General features: G+C 39.1%; 1 protein-coding gene across 1 annotated transcript in view; it reads left to right on the top strand.

Moving 5' to 3' along the window:
* Positions 1–7,181: 7,181 nt before the first annotated feature.
* The window catches only part of LOC107592958 (RNA-binding protein Musashi homolog 2-like), a 72,620-nt gene continuing 66,703 nt past the window's right edge, over positions 7,182–13,098 (top strand). The window contains exons 1-2 of the mRNA XM_016282546.1: positions 7,182–7,419; positions 11,434–11,516. Of these exons, the coding sequence (XP_016138032.1) occupies positions 7,182–7,419; positions 11,434–11,516 (321 nt within the window). The remainder of the gene's footprint in view (positions 7,420–11,433; positions 11,517–13,098) is intronic.

Genomic DNA, 13,098 nt, shown 5'->3' with positions numbered 1-13,098 from the left:
ATCCATCGGTTTAATTGTTACAGAGTTGGCGCTTGTTTGGGAGAGAGTTTGGAACGGCTAATTAGTCAAAATGATTGAGATCCGGAGGCCTGTGTGAAGGAAGAGATAGATAAGGTGAAATGTGCTGAATGCATTTTTCAATGGCAGATAGAGGAAGAGTGCTTTCTCGCTCCCTCTGTTGAGACAGACAGACTCCTACACGACTGCTCCTGAGCCTGAAACTTAACCTTTGACCTCTCACACCTGAGAACAGATGCGTCTTTACTTTTGTTTCATATCAATCTCGATTTAAACCTTCAAATTAACAATGTTACCGAATCTCTGTGGCACACATGATGACCTAGAGAGAAACTTCAATAGCGCTCGATACAGACATAAAGACCACCTGTAGTAGAGAGTATAATTTGGCACCCTGATGCAATCATTTTCCGGTGAGATGGATCAATTTTATTTCACTCTGAAGGGTAAACACCGGGGCCTGGTGCCGTCTCCCACCACTGGCATTTACGGCAATGAACGCTGCGTTATCAAATACATTTTTTTTAAATCTCTCTCTCCTTAATTCATCATGCCAATTGCTTCCTTTTAGAAATTCCTATCATGGCCCTCTCCTTGATGTGTCTGCTGTAATTAAGGCTCAAATTGTTTTGATGCAAGTGTAATCACATTAGCCTGTTTGCAGGGGAGAGGGGTGAAATTGGACTTGTTGCTCCAGTGCCTGTGAAAAAGGCAGCAGACTGTGTGGAGTTTATGGATTATGAAAGAAAGAACTGTCAGAAAGCATCGAGCTCAAAGCACCGTCCCATATGGCTCTTCATTACCGGCCCTGTCGGAGCCAGTCGAACCGCCACAAACAAAATGAAAGCCTAATTCGCATAGTTAAAGATGAGAATGGGATAAATGTTGGAGGATGATTGCGAAAAGATGGCTCAATCGTTTGTGAGGGAATAGATTTTTTGGTTTTGTTATTTTGACTTGTTTAGTATTTGTTTGTTTTTTTACTCCCTGTTTTTTTATGCCATTTGGTGTGTTGACAATCAAACATAACTAGATCTGAAATTACAGTTAGCTTGATTTATATTAGTCAGAAAAAAAGAGTCAAAGATAGCAATATGTTGAATCGTAATGACTCAACTTCTCACACAGAGTCGAGTGAAAGACCAGATGGTACGAGATATGTAGGAGGTCTTTGGAGTTCAGAGCGATATTTCAAGTAATATTCACTTTAAATTCTAACATTGTTAATATCTTACATCCTTGTAATCCTTTCTTTTATGGTAATTGTAAAGAAGATATTGTACAAGCTGTGTACTTTTTTTCCTTGGCCCTTTTTCCCCCCATCCTTTTATTTACTTTTTGATCTTATCATCTGTAGACATTTAATATGTTTCCATCTTCAATTACATACAGAGCAGAGCAAGTTTTTATTGAATTGATAAAGCAGAATCAGTTGCAACATTAACCGTCTGTCTGTCGTTCTATCATTCTATCTATCACTCTTTTGTTGTATCTATTGTTCTGTATGTCTGTCTTTCATAAGATCGCTAATGTAAGTAATGTAAATTCGTCAAGAACAGTTGAAGCTTATCAAGTTGAATTGTTTTTAATCCTAAAATTAGTTCATGTCAAACTCATATGTCAGTGTTGCTTTTTGAGAGTTTAAAAAGGTCTTTGTGACTTTCAGGCTAAAAATCCAAAACATGGATTTCCTATCTTGTTAGGTTTTCAGTCTTCTCCTAGGAAAGATATCTTGGATCTCTCCACAGATTTTGGTGGTGATACATTTGCTGAGATGAAAGACTGATGATTTATAGTTCTCCTTTAGAAGATACAGGGGTCATAAAGACACTTGCACATAAAAAAGTTAAGTTCCAATTTGGGCTGAGTTGGTAAGCTATCATTTACTTTTAACTTGTGTTATGCGATTTTACTCACTTGATTCAATAGAAATAAGTGAATGAAAGGTTTGGGTTCATAAAAAAAGCCGGTATCTCTCCCTCTCCCCCCCTCTCTCTCTGAGCTGAGCTCCACATTTCGTGTAGATGTACCCTGCTGACTGTGCATATATCGCACCTCTCCATTCATCCGTTTTCTGTAATGAGGGAGGAAGGACTCAGATCATTAGCCATTAGGGAGGAATGGCTGCTTCTGAAGTGGCTGGTATTTTAGTTAGGTGGCTTTTGGAGGGCCTAATGTTGACATTAATCTTCTGTGCCACTTGCGAGGGTACGGCAGTGACCTTAATGGGGTTTTTTTTAGCCAAAGTTAGGGCACCCCATCATAGGATCACTCCCCAGATTTTTCCCACAGTTTCCCTAGATTTGATTGCAAACACTTCTTGTACATCAGTGTTTTCCAAACATTATGTTTTACTATGTACCCTACAGCCCCATCAGGAAGGCTGAAGTACTTCAGTGTCACCAAAGCAGTCAATTTAAAACTTATTTTTTGTTAAATGATTGCTCAGAAAGTGTGCTTGCTCTGTTTAAAATTAATTCCACTTGGACTTGGAATGCAAAGACATTAATACAATTTTATTTGTGGTTTAAATATCATATAAATTTTTTGGAACGTGATCCACTAAAAACTGAATATGTTAAGCTATACACATTTTTTTATGTATTTACTTTTAATTTTTTAATGTTTATATTAATATTTTTACTCTATAAATATTGTATTTTTATTATAATATTTTTGTTCACAAGCTTCATTTCTGTTTTATAGGTGTAACAAAGAAAGATCTATTTTTCCCCCTGTTACGAGCTGCTGAAGTCCCCCCGGTGTACAGGTTGGGAATCACTGTTATAGAGTACACATTGAAGGCCTGCGTGTTTATTCACTCATGCTAATAGAACTTGTCCCTTAACATGCCAGTGGCAGATGCATTCATTTGCCCTGCTAGTTTTCTAGTATTGCAGCTTAGTTTATCTTCGCACCCTTGAGATCTATCTACCACCGCGCCTCATACACACTCGACTGGAGTAAAAAATTAATAAAGCATCAGCAATGGCACGAAGCTTCAAGAAGTTTTAGTTTTATACACTTTCCTCTTTTTTCCCCCCAAATTCTTTTTAGGTCTTTTCTTCAGTTTTTCCAAAAGCCATGCATCTCTCCCAAGTCATTATAATGTTGTGGAGTGGCTGGAGCTACAATCGATTACACTGTCTAGTCTCATTTAGTTTACAAGAGTTCCAAGTTCCAGAGAGCTTACCAAGAGGCTATTTTTCTCCCTGCCCGTCTTCTTTTTGATTAAGCGGAAGTGTAAATAAGGCCGCAAACTCCCATTGATGCATGCCAATCTATTTATTGACTCCTAAGTATCATTCTCTCCACTCCCCATGGGTGTCTTCAGGCCAAAGACTTGAGCTCCTCCCAGCACATGCGAGCGCTGGGGACAGCCAACTGTCTGCCGGGAGAGAAAATGAAACTCATTGACAGATGTTCTTGTGGTGCTTTCTGCTCTCATTATTAATAGATGAGAAAGGGACCCCATTTATCAGAGTGGGGAGAAATTAATTAACACTGGCTTTGATTTTATTGCTGTAACTTGTTGTCTGGGCACATCACAATTCTTTTTAAATATTTCGCTTCCAGGGCAGCTTTTAATAGCAAGAGCATATTGGGAAAAGCACCCAAACAAACAAAAAAAGCTTTTTCATGAACTCTCTCCAAACGCATGAACAAAGAGACATATGTATGCAGACACACAACCGCAGACATTTGCTAACTTATGTAGCAGAATGTTGCCCTGTCACTTCCCCACTGTGGCAGCCACCCACCCGTAACAGACGGAGCTGCTGATGTCACTGGTCTGGTTTTGTGCCTCAAAATCTGCAAACAGTGTTTAAAAAGCAGCTTAGCATTTATTACAGGGTGAGGTGCAGAAAGCATGCTGTGCAGCTGTGGCATAAGTTTCCTTTCTTACTGGTGTAAGGACACTAAATGGAGCTGAAACTGTGAAACAGATTTTATTTTGGGCCGTATATTCATTTATTGGTAGCTACCATAGAGCAGTGATTTAAAATGAAGGAAATTCCTACCTTTTACATAATTATAATGGCCATAGTATATGTTAATTGTCATTATTCCAAGATTCCTTTTTAAACTTAAATCAGTCTATACTGTCGCAGAAAAATAGAAAATAGAATAAACTAAAATAGAAGTAGCTTCCTTTCAGTATCATCCACTTTTTTGTTTTAAAAAAAAAAATGACTTTACCAGGACTTTATGGAAATTAATTAAACCTTAATGTCATGGAAATTCCTGTAGTGAATATAAATTTAAATTAAATATAAATGTGAAAATATTTTTTTTCTATACTTATTCTCAGCTATATTATTTCTCCACAAATAGCAATTTCTATAGTGTATACATGCATATATACACCACTGTGCAAAAGTCTTGGGCCGTTAGTATTTTTACCAACAAAAATTGGTTTTATGTCCGTTATTTCTATCTTTTGCTGTTGTGTGTCAATAGGAAATATCAGTTTACAATTCCAAATATTCCTTTTGCCATTATTTTGTAATAATCTAGTGAGGTTTATGAATGCACAAGGAGTCTGTCAACAGCCAGCGCTCCACACAGATCTGATCTCACCGTCACCCAGTCCATCTGGAATGACATGAAGAAACAGAAAAAAACTGAGACAGACTTAATCCAGAAGAACTGTGGCAACATCTACAAAACACTTGAAGAAACCTACCTGCAAATAATTTTTGAGGTTCCAAACTTTTGCAGCACCTGTGTGCTGTAAAGTCCTGTGACTTTAATGTTTATACTAAGTGTTGTGCTTGTTTTAGCGTTGCCCATCCTGAACTCATCCTGTGGTCATATATTATTCAGCATCTGATCTCGCATACCATTGTATGAATCACAGTTTCAGGTGGTACACCATCCGTGCCATTTTGCATGTGCGTGCATGCAAGTGTGTCTGTGCATTCATGAGAAAGTCCGTAGGCATGCTATTTCCCCCCACCACTTAATATGCAACATGCAATCTATTTACCATCTCTGGTCTCTGGAAAGGATACGAGGTGGCCGTAATAATATCTGATTCGGTTGTGTACCTCTTCCCTTTAAATGCATTGAACTGCTCCAGGCACCCTCGGCTTTTAAAGCAAAGGTCAGAGGAAGGCTCATTGATTTAGCATTTTAATTTTATTTGTGCTGGGCTCCGAGGGGGACTGGCATTCAGTGTAGCAGTGGCTCTTTGTTTTGTAAGAGGCTGTGAATGTCTGGGTGTCTGTTGAGACCCGGCCTGCTTCGCTCTGGCTAATAAGTGTGAGATGGCAGCCAGACGCCTCCGTAATAGCCACTAACACTTATTATCCTCCCCGAGATTGGAAATTCATGTGTTGTCATTGAGGGATCTCAAAACAAGTTAAGGGAAAAAAATAGATGCGTTTCTTTTTTCTCTCTCTCAGGCATACCGCTTCAAGACAGATGTGCGTGTCGTGTTGTAGGAGCGCTGCGTTGGTGTAGGTGGGCTGTAAGGCAGAAGTGGTTTCCAATGTAAGGAAATGGCCTGTTCAGAGTGGTTAAGTCACTAACTGAGCAAGATAATGCCTTGGGGTGTTTGAGGCGGAAAAATGTAACGTCTCCTCCACCAGCGCCAAGGCAGCTGTTGTTTTGCATTGTTCCAATCCTCTCCTTCACTTGACTTTGCAGAGGATACAGAGAAGGGACCTCGGTATCGGCACTCTTTCATTAAGAGATCCTGTTAGCAGCGCTGAAGGTTTTTGATTTGCTGCCGTTTCCAGTGCACAGTCGAGAGCTCACCCTGCCAATAGCACCCTGAACTCTGACAATGGTGGTGTGCGGGATCATTACCTGATTTTTCTGCTATGCTTGATGCAGTTAGAGATTGTGGATGGCAGTTTTGGTTGTAGTCTGAAATAATCTGAAAATTCTGGAAAGTTTAAGACTAATGCTAGTAAAAATATATCTGTCAAGATCTGATCAGTATTCCTTTCCTCTTATATTATGTTTTACAATATTGTCCTGCGGTGCATTCAGTAGTTTTGCAATAGATAAGCAATATCAAAAATACATTTCCGACGAGTGCTTGCGGTGTTCGGCCAATCACAATGCACTGGGTCAGCTGGCCAATCAGAGCAGACTGCGCTTGTCGGAAGGAGGGACTTTGTAGAAAACTAAGTGTTTGAGAGAGACGGGGCATAGAGGACCTACAATAATGTACAGTATTTGAAAAATAATGTGTTTTTTGAACATTAAAGCATGTCAACATATTCTGTTACACCAAATAATGATCTTTAAAAAAGCATCATATGACCCCTTTAATGTCTGATCTCTCTCTCTCTCTCTCTCTCTCTCTCTCTCTCTCTCTCTCTCTCTCTCTCTCTAACTTTCCCTCATTTATCTGCAACAAATTAAAGTTGTTTTGAACTTATCCCTAAATTCTGAGTTAATGCAGAGAGTACTGTTGGCACATCATACCCCACTGCTGGGGTGATAAAACTTAGTTACATAGGGTTAGATGAAACACTATAAAAACATGGACGTCAGCAAAGTTTGCACACATTTGTTTTGTTAATCAATCATGCATGTATGTATGCATTATTTAATTATTTATTTTTACAAAATTTAATTTTAATTTTAATAAATACCAATCCTGATGAATCCCAATTTCATTTTAATTAACCTAAAATTTAAAAAAAAGGGAAACTTTTTTAAATAATAATAGTTTTACTACATTGTCAAAAATTATTTTTTGTAAATAAAGATTTTTGGAGTATGTTTTACAAGAAAATACTATTTCAGTTTTTCTTCTTCACATTTAATGTGTTACTTGCTGTTTCTTTATAATTGTTTGTGAAATTTACATGCAATTTGAGTGAAAATGTTTTTTTTAAGTGTACGTACTAAATTAATAAGAGAACCTGCTGATTCATATGTTACCAGTCCTGTCATTTATCATTAACCAATTTGTAACTTAGATGTGAAATGTTTATTTTATTTTATTTTTTTTCTTTAAGTTCTGTTAAATTTGACCCTAGTCTCTCCTATGTTCATTTGTGCACTTTTGAATAGTGAGAATTTTGAGATTGATAGTAGATTTGTCAATTGGCAGGGAAATGTCAGTTTTGGGTGCTTCCTGCTGGGGTACTGTAACCCCCTCTCCCTCCCCTCTGTAGCCGTTGGGCTCCCGGAACCACCTAATGTATGCCAGCTCCCTCCCGGCTGCTGAGAAATTGCTCCTGACAGCTGATTTGTTGGTTGTCAGAACTGGTCGCTGTGCGGCTGATAAGGGCGCAGAGGCCCGAGATGGAAAACTAACTGCTTCTCATGATTTCAAAGGCAGCCCCATCAGCCTGGGGCCTGCAGACACATGTAAATGTCTCTGGGCTGAAATCACCAGGGATGTTTCCGCCATGTGCGGGGGCCATTCTTTAAAGAGTTAGTCTGCACTTAGCATGCAGCATCTGGCCATGTAGAAAAGCATTGCAAATGCCACCTTTTAGATATTTCATTTCAGACTCATTGTTTGCATGCAGTTATTGTTGCCTTGACTGTACAAAACACAGCTTTATATGGATCCTGCTGGGTCCTTTTTAACAAAGAACAAAGATACTGTAGATGAACAGAGGACACCAAGCAGCAATTATCTATCTATCTATCTATCTATCTATCTATCATTCTCAGTTGAAATTTAGGAATTCAATTGGCGCTGTAGAGGTATCCAATTCAAATCTTTTATATTTATGTTTATTTGACAAAAAAAATTATAATTACAATAAATAAAAAATACACTCTATTCACCGATTAGCTGACACATTGTAGGTCTGCTTGGCAGTATTTAATGACATGAATATGGCTCTGGACCGACTAGCTCATCTATCAAATGAAGTGAAGAAAAAAAGTGACTTTTACAGTACTACCAGCTACATTCAATCACCCCCAGATCTGTGCTTGGAAAGGTGGAGCAGAGTAGTCAGGGGAGTGGAGCAGTGGGAGGACCTGGTCTAGCCTGCAGAGAATCATCAGGTCTGATCAGTCACAGGAAGCTCTAATAGGCTTGTACAGGAAGCCATTGCGACCGAAGAGATCACTAGGTAATTGTCTGTGAATCCTGTTCCAGCATCCTCCCATACATGGGATGGCTGCTACTATAACTCACTTCCTGTCAATGATGTCAACCCTCGTGGCCGCCTAAGCCCGGGCTGAAGGGTCGATGAGAGGGTGCTGGCCGTCATCCAGCTCTGGAGAAGATGACAGTGTGGCAATGACCATAGATAACCCCTACAGCCTGTCCATACAATAATTGCCCTTAATTACCTCATGCCCCAATACAAAGCTAATACCCCATCAGTCAGTACAGCTACGGCGTTCTGTCGACTCTTAACAGCACGCCATCCACCTCTGTGTTTACCCCAGCAGGGCGAGGAGTGGATTCTACTGTGTCATGGAGTCAGGGAGCAGATAATTCAGCCAGTGTTTTCTTCCCCAAACAAAACAAACTGTACGTATAATCACTGAGAGGTCACACAGCACTGGAACAGAGGCCACCGCTTGTTTATCCCATGCCCTCTTATCACCCCTTCTGCCTCTTCATCTGTTCTTATCACGGCTGGTGTTGAGAGGGGCTCCATGGCTTCCTGTTTTGGGCTTGCTGTCAACCTCTTTGACCAGTTGACCCCAGGACTTATCTCTCACTTTCTTAAAAGCCAAAAGCCTTGTCTAAAAGCAGCAGGGCAAGTGCTCTATTTTTGCTCTTTTTGTTTCTGTTACTTGAAGGCTTGTAAACCGCAGCACACTAAGTGTAAGAGTGCAGTTGTATGAAGAGGCAACTTTTAGACATTTCAAAGTTTGCTGTAATTATAAGAGAATAATAATATTTTCCCCCCTATATAAAAGTTTTGTTTAGCCATGGTGTGAAGAAAGGAAGTATCTGCCCGTTGGTTGCAAATGTTTTGTCGTATCTATTACATTATTCAAAAATACATAAATAATGTAATTAATACATCAAATTACTTGCATACATGTCTTCTATGATGAGGTGTGTGCATGCTATAAGCATGTTTTTAATTAAATTAAATTCAAGTTTATTTGTATAGTGCTTTTCACGATACAAATCGTTGCAAAGCAACTTTCCTGCCAGTTAGTTTTCTACAATATTTAGTAGTAGCTTATCAGTGGTGACTGTCAGTTAATGTACATATGGCAGAAATGTACGGAAAAATCAATTAAAGACGTAATCGAACAGAAGATGAACACTATTAACAGCAATTATTATATGATGCAATCAAACTTACGGCAAAATTAGGTAGTTCTGTATGTTGTTTCAGGGTTGGCATCATCTGAGGTCCTCTGAGGGGTTGGCATCATCTCTTCTCAGGTGTTCTGGATCCAGACTGAAGCTTGTGTAAATCCTAAAAACAGAGAAACAAATAGAGACATAATTAGCGTAGCTGCTGTTCCAACCAAGCAAAATTGATTTGTTTAACCCAAGCTAAAGAATAATGCGCATTTGATCAGATATAACTGCAGTACAAGATTATGAGATGCATTATTTGAATGCTTGGCCAAAGAGATGTGTCTTTAATCTAGATTTAAACAGAGAGAGTGTGTCTGAACCCCGAACATTATCAGGAAGGCTATTCCAGAGTTTGGGAGCCAAATGCGAAAAAGCTCTACCTCCTTTAGTGGACTTTGATATCCTAGGTACTACCAAAAGTCCAGAATTTTGCGACCTTAGGGAGCGTGATGGATTGTAGCGTGGTAGAAGACTAGTTAGGTACGCAGGAGCTAACCCATTAAGGGCCTTATAGGTAAGGAATAATAATGTGCATTTGATTTGATATAACTGCAGTAAAAGATTATGACTGCAGTAAAAGATTATGAGATGCATTATTTGAATGCTTTGCCAAAGAGATGTGTCTTTAATCTAGATTTAAACAGAGAGAGTGTGTCTGAACCCCGAACGTTATCAGGAAGGCTATTCCAGAGTTTGGGAGCCAAATGTGAAAAAGCTCTACCTCCTTTAGTGGACTTTGCTATCCTAGGTACTACCAAAAGTCCAGAGTTTTGCGACCTTAGGGAGCGTGATGGATTGTAGCGTGGTAGAAGACTAGTTAGGTACGCAGGAGCTAACCCATTAAGGGCCTTATAGGCAAGTAATAATATTTTGTAACTGATACGGAACTTAATAGGTAGCCAGTGCAGGGACTGTAAAATTGGGGTAATATGATCATATTTTCTTGACCTGGTAAGGACTCTAGCCGCTGCATTTTGGACTACCTGTAGCTTGTTTATTGAAGATGCAGGACAACCACTTAGCAGTGCATTACAATCAGTCTAGAGGTCATGAATGCATGAACTAGCTTTTCTGCATCAGAAACAGGTAACATGTTTCGTAGCTTGGCAATGTTTCTAAGATGGAAGAATGCTGTTTTTGTAACATGGGAAATACGATTTTCAAAAGACAAGTTTTTAATTTCTGTATTAAAAATTATTTTTATATATTTGTAAACAAAACTGCATATTTATTTATTTGTTTGTTTGTTTTCGAAAATTGTGATTGTTATTAGTAGTATAATCATTATTACAAATATTTTAACAAAACTGCTTATATATACACCCAAATGTATTAAAGTTGTAAGGATTTTTTTCTTTCTACTTAATATTTACACCACTTGACATTTCATTAAAGTGAACTTTTTCTTGAAAATAGCAAGCATCTACTGGCCGTTTGTTATGTCACTTGATTAACATTCATGAGTGAAGCTGATTAGGGCTTATAAAGTGTCTCTCTAAGTTTCAGATCATTTCTTGCCCCCTGGTCGTGCATATGTGCACGTATGATTGTGTGTGACAAATTATCAGTATTCTGTTCGCAAACATCCATATCTAGTTTGAGACTCGGTCTCAATGGGTTTTTGCTTTTCTTTTTTTTTTTAATCACTGTTGATATCCCCTTTTCCTCATGGATGGTGCGCTCTGAGAGGTGAAAATGGATCCTCAGTAGAGGCACTTAGGAATGAGGAAAAATAGTGTGTCACGTATTGAAAAACTCACAAAGAAACATCAAATATTTGGTAATGGAATTCAGATGCTGGCTGGCTCTATAAATCCCATTAAAACATCTTTGAGCTTCCTCCATCTCTGAGGAGCAGACTCAACGCTATTTTAATAGTGCCCAGGACTTCATCATTTTAACAGCAAAAGAGTTCCTGCTCTGTACTAGATACATAATTTGCATGGCATTAGGACCAGATAAAACGAAGATTGCTGCACGACTCAATGGCTCATTTATGCTTTCTCCATACGATAATAGCAATCAACAGATATTTGTTGCTTTTTTCCTGTTCATTTAACTGCTTCTGTGTTGGTTCACTTCAATCATGAGCTGTTTTCCCCCCTCCCTTCCTTTCTTCCCCTGTTTTCTCTCTCCCATCCTCTCCCTCTTCACAGGATTCGGCTTTGTAACTTTCGAGAACGAGGATGTGGTGGAAAAGGTCTGCGAGATTCATTTTCACGAAATCAATAATAAAATGGTGAGTTGCTTTCACCTCTTTGCAATTTTTCAATTCGAGGGCCGGGATTAATATTTGATGCTGGAAGCTGAATGGGTGCTTATAATGGGCAGCATACAGCGAAGGTGACGGCTGCTGGGTGCGTATGCGCATGGGTGGGGGGTGTCATCCCTTTCCCAACCAGCCTGCTTTCAAGGGGATGAGGAGTCACTGGTGTGCACTGGCCACAAACCATGAAATTGTGTCTTGGATCCCTGTCTGCCAGGCTGGGAGTAAAGGCCTGTCTCTTTTCCCCCGTTGCAGTTCCCTCATCCAGGGAAAACTGGGAAAGGATCTGGTAGTCATTCTGGGGGCTTGTTAAAATTGTGTGGTGCAAAAGATTGAAAGAAGATTTAAAAATTAAAGCCTGGGTGCTTCTTGCATGTTGGCACCTGATGCCCTGTCCCGCGATTTTCTGGTTGCTGCTACGGTTCGTATTAGATTTCTCCATGTCTTGCCAAGCTTTTGAGAATGAAAGACAGCAGAGGGACACGGTTCCTGACCTTGAGGCTTCTGTAGGCGAGCCACAGATGCAGCAAACTGTGCTTGCGACGAATCACGAAATGAGAACAACCCTGGTGTCATTCTACATGACAGCCAGTTAGCAAGATTTTTAATGAAGGTCAGTGCTGTCAGTTAAGTTCAGTTACTTATACTTACAAATCACTGAGAACCATGAGCCTCCAGGAGTTCTCCATGAGATCGAGCTCAGTGCTGATTTGTCGTGTTGATGATCAGCATTGGAGCATTAACTAGCCTAATTTGACTACATTGATTCATTAGCATGACAGTGTGCTCAGTTGTTACCAAAACAGTTTCAAAACTTTTCTGGTAACAAGCTACTTGAAAAAAAAAAGTCTGATCATTCTGAATCTGTTTAGTTGGAACATTCTTTCCTTTTGTAATATAGTTATATATATTTTTTCCAGTATCAATTCTCGATTCAGTTTGATTCTGATTTATTCCAGTTATTTGTCACTTTTGCTTATAATATATCAAAGAAATGAAAAAGTGTTTATGGTAGTTTTTTATGCTCATTTTTATTGATGTGACTCTATTTGAGATATTTAATTTTTTATATTTCAAAATTGCTTGTCTACAGTTTAAACTACTTTAAACAGTAGTAGTAGTTTCAATTGCAGTTTCAAAGTAGCTTTTCCAACCCTGCTGACGACACAGTGTTTCCTAGTATTCCATTCTAAACATGACAGCACAGTGGGACCAGCCTCTCCTGTCTCTCCATTGATTTTTATATGATATTTCATCAAATGTTGTCATTATTCAGTGAGCGTCTAGAGAAAGCCTGAATTTCTTTTCTTTTTTTAACACGTTTCCACCAGCGTCTCATAGCAGGAACCTCGCTGTTGATCGACTGGCTGGCTTAAATTAGGCCATTGGAGAATTACTTGCATAGCTAATATCAGTCACAAAGGTTTAAGAAAAAGTTAAATTTGGTGAAGGGAAAACACTTACTTAAAATGACAGCTTTGTCATGGTCTCTCAGTTCAGATAATTTCTCAGATGATGCGCTGGGAACGAAAGAACAAAAAAAAGGTCAAGGCGT

The sequence above is a fragment of the Sinocyclocheilus grahami genome, unplaced genomic scaffold (genome assembly GCF_001515645.1).
Source record: "Sinocyclocheilus grahami isolate Dianchi unplaced genomic scaffold, SAMN03320097.WGS_v1.1 scaffold161.1, whole genome shotgun sequence".
In the NCBI taxonomy this organism is placed as follows: Eukaryota; Metazoa; Chordata; class Actinopteri; order Cypriniformes; family Cyprinidae; genus Sinocyclocheilus; species Sinocyclocheilus grahami.
The sequence above is the reverse complement of the archived record's forward strand: the minus strand, read 5'-3'. Positions and strand labels throughout refer to the sequence as shown.